Raw genomic sequence first — 6846 nt, 5'->3', positions numbered from 1 at the left:
GTCGAGGCACTAGTCGAACTCATTTGACGTGGAACAAGTTTACGAATCACACCTAAATAAATTTCAGTCATAGTTGAAACACACACAACGCGCTTCTTATTGCAATAGAAGTGGTTTAGAGTCAATACAAACGCATTTATCTAGATAGAGAGGAGAGAGCAGGGGGCATAGGCAAAATGGCTGTGGTACTTGAGGACTCTCTGGATAAGCTGATTCAGCAGATGGCTGACTGCGATAAGATTCCAGTTGAGTATATGGATCTGCTGACCCATCGTATAAGATGTCGCAAAATCGAGATCTTTCACTATGACGACGAGGTCAGCTTCACTACCGACGGCGGCGAGGAGGAACAAGAGCTGAGCCTGGATCATTTAATGACCGAGGATCGCACCGATGACGAGGATCGCACCTTGAAAATAGTCGGTGAAATCGATTGCCTAATACGCCGCATCGAGCATATGCAATTGGCCATCAAGCACCGTCAGGACTATGTGCGGGGCTCCGATATGAGCTACCCCACTACCGAGCTGGAATCGTCGTCGGCCACGCCTGTGCCAGAGCTGGGCGTCTTTGAGTTCAAGGAGTGCATGCCCGTGAAGGTTAAGAGGGTGCTGAGTCCGTACCAGCAACAGCTGGCCGCCAACGAGCTGCCCATGGACGAGCCGTTCCACATTGTCCTCAACCGGATGGAGGAGCTGGCGGTGCGCAATCTACAGCACGCCCAGCATCGCCTGCAATGCGAGATCGATGAGCTGCTCTGCAACTATCGTCTGATGCGCACTCTGCTCGGCAAGATGCGGCGCCAGATTTGCCAGGAGAATCGACGTGTTCGCAAACTGGGCGTGATCACGCAGCAATATAAGGAATGGAGCCAGGAGGTGGTCAAAGATCTGCCCGCTTGTAAGCAGAACTTCGCTGTTATGGTGCAGAAGAAGCTCTGCAAGCATGAAGGCAGATGCATTATTAGAGCTCACAAGGCAAAGGAGGCCGAATTCATGAGGACTTTGCTGAGCTATCGCCAGCTGAACTACGAGATACGTGAGTTCGAATTGGAAATCAAGGAGCTGCAACAGTACTGTAACGATCTGAACCGGGAGATGGTGATGCGCTTTGACATCCTTGAGGAGGAGGCAAGTGAGACCTCAGAAACCTGTGAAGAAGTTTGCGATCTAACTATCTAGAGCGAAGTCAACAAATAATCAAAGATTGACATCTCGAGTAGTGTTGGAGGTCCTCTACTGATTATTTTCTATATCCATCTGCTATATCATATATATCATATATATTTCAATCTAAATAGACATACGTTACAATCAATTTATATGCATTTATCAATGGATATATCTATATAAAATATATATATAACCATACATTTAGTCGTTTGCTGTCTATCCATATATATACTATAATAGATATCATATATTTATCTATTCTTATACAAATATGTATACTTTTATCATCTATTTATATATACATATGTATCTATGTATCTATCCATCGCCTGTGTATTACGATCATATCTAACTATCCATTTCCCATAATATTATCTTAATATGTATCTATCATTATCATTATTATCAGCTTTTCTATAACCCATTTAAATAATAATAATGATTATAATTATTATTATATAATTATGTAAATCTGTTGGGCCCGTTGAAGTCAACCGCGCTGCGCTCCTGCTCTGTGCCTCTGCTGCTGCTGCTGCTGCTTAAAGCTGAGACACAAGCCAGCGAGCCACCAGCAGAAGGTAGTACATCATTTTGGACTTTATCAGCAGCAGCAACTGGCAGCAGCACCAGCAGCAGCAGCAGCAGCAACAGCAGCAGCGCGTGGGCAGCAGCGAGCAAAATTCCTACGCCGCCAACGCCAAACAGCAGCAACAACAAGAGCAACAACAGCAACAGCAACAGCAACAACAACAACAACGGCAATTGCAACTTAATTGAGGCTTGTCGTCTATGCAGCTTGCTTGTGTGTGCAAGTCTGTGTGTGTGTGTGTGTGTGTGTGTGTGTGTGTGTGTGTGTGTGCTAGCCAAAGTAACTGCGGTTGCTCTGCATCCGTCTTAGTCGTTGTCTCTCTCGCTCTAGCAGCAGCAATCGTTGGGGTATGCGTGCTGCGGCTGTCGCCCGTTGCGAACTTGATGCCTCGCTGCCCCAGTGCCTTGATGCTCCACAGACGAGCGACCAGACAACAACAGCAACAACAACAGCAACTAGTTGCAACAATAACAGCCGCATAATAACGTACTGAGGGCGTTGAGGCAACAACATGCAACAATCTGGCAAGTCAGGCAACCAACCAGCCAGCCAGCCAGCCAGCCAGCCAGCCAGCCAGCCAACCAGCCAACCATCATCTAAGCGCTGCGGCTAATGCAGCTGCAGACCCAACTCAGCTAGCTGCCCCCTCTCTCTTTCTATCTCTCTCGCACGGCCATGGACAATTTAAGCTCATTCACTTGCCGCTGATTGCTGCTGGCGTTGGTGTTGCTGCTGCTGCTGCGACCAGCAAATTCGCAAGTTCAAGTCCAAGTCCAAGTCCAAGTGCAATGTTTTAGGGTTTCAACAAGAAAATTGCATGAGCACAGGAGCAAACAGGCTTAGCGAGAGAGAGAGAGAGAGAGGGAGCGACACAGAGACAGAGAGAGAGAGAGAGAGCGAGAGTAAGCCAACGACTGACTGCAATTTGCATTTGGCGTTTGCTGAGGCGTTTGTCAAATGGTAGCTAGCAACGCGCCTCACGAATGTGGGTTAAGCCTCAGCTTTGAGCCAAAAACAAAACAACAACAGCAGCAGCAGCAACAACATGAGCAACAACCACATTGTGGCCTAAACTAGTCCACATCATTGGCTTATATCGTTGCATAATCTGTGTCATTAGATGCCACCAAATCAAATCGCAATTGGCTGCCATCAAACGAACCATCTAACTGCTTCACTGGCGCCCTGAGGATCATCTGATTTGGCCATTGAATCGAACAATTGGCCAAAAGAAGCCGCTGCTACTGATGCAGTGCTGTTGCTGCAAAATATCAGAAATCAAATGATCTTATCTTATCCACTTTGTCTGTGATTTTCATCATATGTATACACATGTATAACTACAGTTAAATGAGACGAAATTTAAAGTAAACTGAAACCTGCTACAAGGCTGGAGAATATTTTGATGGATGGAAAGGCAAATAGAGGCCCAACTCCATAGTTTCTAGTTTATATTCTACAATAGAATCTCTCTAATCCTTCTCATAGTTTCTTTTCCATTTCTTAAATGTCCCTGCCCACATCTTTCTCTCTCACTTTTCATTCGCCTTTATATCCCATCATCTATCTCTCCTTATCAATCTCCTTCAAATTGACTTATCACTAGTTTAAGTATCTTTCCCATTCCGTTTCTATCTCTCCTTCTATCTTGTTCCCTCATTAGTTAGAGTTCTTTCTCTGTCTTTCTCCGTTTGTATCTCTCTCTCCCTCTTTCTCCCTTTGTATCTGTCTCTCTTTCTTTTTTTCCTCCTTTGTGTCTCTCTCTCTTTCTCCCGCTGTATCTCTCTCTCTTTCAGTCTTTCCCCCTCTCAGTCTCTCCTCAGTCACTCCTCTCTTAGTCTCTCAATCTCCCTGTTTCTCTTTTCTTTCTCTCTCTCTCTCTCTCTCTCTGTGTCTCTCTCTATCTCACTCTCCCTCTTTATCTATCTCTCTCAATCTGCCAATTCACTAGCTAAAGTCTCACTGTATTTATATTTCTCTCACTCTTTTTCTTTCATTCCCTCCCTCTCTCTCTCTTTCTCTCTTATTTGTCTCCCATACTGTTGATATAATCTAATTTCTCTATTCGCCTTTATGCCACGCCCCTAAAATTGTTCAAGTACCCATAAGCTAGCTGCGTTGCCAAAAATATCCCCATTTCTCCTGAACAATTCTCATACGAGAATCCATTATTTCCCAGTTATCCCACTTAATATACACAAATATGTATTATAATATTTTGCCCCACCAAAAACATAACTGTTTAAAGGATTCAAGCTTCACGAAGCTCATGAACTTGCTGCAAGAGTTTTGTGTGAACATTTTGAGTTTGCAAAGTGGAGTCTCGCATGTCAAGTGCTCATTTGCTCAGCTGTTGCACAACTGTTGCGCAGCTGCCATTACATAATGCCAGCAACAGCTTGGGAAATGCCAGAGAATTTCTCTCTCCTCTCGATCTCTCTGTTGTTGTTCTTTGGTCTTGCACTCGTCATTTGTCTTGTGGCTTATGGGAACAAAAAAAGTGTCCTGGGCTCACGCTTCGACACACACACAGACACATTAGTTGTAGTTGTAGTCGTTGTTGATTTATTATGGTTACATCTAATTAAAACGGTTCTGCAGTGCCAGCTAGACAGCGAGCGATCGCTGCTCGCTCCATGGCTAAGACTCGAAATGGTTTGACGTAATGAAGCAAAATGTTCCGCACTATGGCCAATTGGTATTGGCCATAACACACAGCTGCTTAAAAGATGATGCCTGCTTCCCGATGCCCGCTGGCTGCTGTCTGCTGTCTGATGGTTGACTTCAAAAGTTCTTTTCTGTGCCAGTCTATGGGCACAACAATTTCTGCACTGCAGAAGAAGTCAATTAAGCCGAACGCTAAAAGGCCTCTGATAAATGACAAATGACGTGTCTCGAAACGCAAAAAAATCGCAGAATCAACTAGTCTTATATGCTTAAGTAGGTGACGGAGTATGGCGAACAAATACCCTGTAATTTATATCTATACTATATCTATACTATATCTATATCTATATCTATATCTATGTCTATATCTATATCTATATCTATATCTATATCTATATCTATATCTATATCTATATCTATATCTATATCTATATCTATATCTATATCTATATCTATATCTATATCTATATCTATATCTATATCTATATCTATATCTATATCTATATCTATATCTATATCTATATCTATATCTATATCTATATCTATATCTATATCTATATCTATATCTATATCTATATCTATTGAGTACGCACTTTCTATATATTTGCTATAATTACAGGGTATATTGAAAACTAAAGTCAATTTGGCATTCGTGACTCGTCTGGTCTGCAGCACTCGTGTCCATATAATTTCCAACATAGAAATATCGCACAACAAGTGCAAATGCAATTAGTTCCAAGCTTTATTTGTTTAAGCGAATGCCGACACACACACACACACACACATAAACACACGCTTACGCATACACCTGGATTTTCTTTGGAACTTGCAACAGGTAGTCGCGACTCTCGGCCTGTTTGTGGTATCAGTTGGCAGCCTTATAATTGCCCAGATTATTTCTCTCCTATTTGGCCTGCTCAGCTTATTAAGATTTCTAAAATGTTTGCCTCAACTCGAATGGCAACAGTCGCAGCTGCTGTCCCATTGGCAGCAGCAGCAGCAGCAGCAGCAACAGCGGCAGCCGCTCGTTGCCTTTAAATGTGCGCTTGTAATCGATAATTGCCTATCGATTAATGCTCGCGATTCGGGAACAATGCCAAAATGAAATCGCGACCGCTCAGTGGCGCCGCCATGCTAATTACACGTTCAGATATGGCAACTGCAATTTGTCGTTCTCTCTCCCTCTCTCACTAACTCTCTTCCCCGCTCACGTCCGCTGCATACTTTTGGGCTGGCATCTAAATTGTGTGTGTGTGTGTTTGTGTGAAGAAGTTCTATTTATGTCGAAAATGGTGCTCTTCCTTATAAATGTAGGCATTGCTTCTGCTATAGTATTACAGGGTATTACGATGTCAGCTATAGCCGACTTGTGGTTAGATAAAACTACATTTATCGTTGCATTTACTATTATATATTTATATTTAGGCAGAAGTATATGCTAATATGTTGTAGCTTCGAGAAGTGTGAAACCCATATATAAGCTAAGTACATCTGTATAGCAGTTGTCGTTAGTCGTTGGTTGAATACTACAAAAATGGATTAAGGGTATATCCTAGTCGGGCACTTCTAATAATTGCATGTCATGTCATTATGTTTAATAGTTCTAAATTCATTCGTATTCTAATGTACATAACATTTCGCATAACCATTTTCATGAAGTAGGGGATACTGTTAACAGTAATCTAGTTGTTAAGTTTTGAGTTTATATCTCTAAAACGGTAACAAACACCCCCATTGAACGTATATATATCCGACATATCTTTCTGATTTTGTATTCTCAACCCGAATGGAATTGGCAGTATATATTTTGGGTGCTTTATCTATCATCGCTTCTGAGATACAAAATAATGCATTTTTCGATTTCCTACCCCTTAAGGGGATCGGGCAAATCTTGACATTTTTAAGTCTCTAGCTTCAATTGCATTTATTCGGACAGACAGAAAGAGGGACATTGCAAAAAACCAATACACTCATTTTACTGTGGTGAATGAGTATACAAGAGTAAATAATATATCAAAGTACTACATAACCATAAAATAGATAGTCTGATATCATTTTGAGGCACCCAAATGAAACAAACTTTGATTGATTTTTATTTTTGTTATATTTTTATTGTAACTCAATTTGAGAAATTTAATCAAATCGGAACAGTTCAGATCAAACATATATTTTTCAATTAAGTTTTTGTTTATTGTTTTCCGCTTTGTGCTGCACTCAACTTAGTTTCGTTCTATTGTGAATGCATAGATAATAAATGCTCTAAAATGTACATGATCATATTTGCTGGGGCTGTTGTTCAAGTAGTACGAATATATACATATATACATCGAGTCATATACAAAGCACACGCTTGACTATATATATACATATATAGATATAGATATATGTAACCGCTAATGTTGTTCATATGGCAAAGAT

The 6846-nt window shown here is 41.5% G+C and overlaps 1 protein-coding gene across 1 annotated transcript; it reads left to right on the top strand.

Annotated features, from left to right (window-relative positions):
• Positions 1 to 1317, top strand: LOC6585017. Its single transcript, XM_002010621.4, has one exon. The coding sequence runs from the start codon at positions 177 to 179 to the stop codon at positions 1179 to 1181; it is 1005 nt and encodes a 334-aa protein (XP_002010657.1). The 5' UTR covers positions 1 to 176; the 3' UTR covers positions 1182 to 1317.
• Positions 1318 to 6846: the final 5529 nt, after the last annotated feature.

The sequence above is a fragment of the Drosophila mojavensis genome, unplaced genomic scaffold (genome assembly GCF_018153725.1).
Source record: "Drosophila mojavensis isolate 15081-1352.22 unplaced genomic scaffold, ASM1815372v1 contig_136, whole genome shotgun sequence".
Classification (NCBI taxonomy): Eukaryota; Metazoa; Arthropoda; class Insecta; order Diptera; family Drosophilidae; genus Drosophila; species Drosophila mojavensis.
The sequence above is the reverse complement of the archived record's forward strand: the minus strand, read 5'-3'. Positions and strand labels throughout refer to the sequence as shown.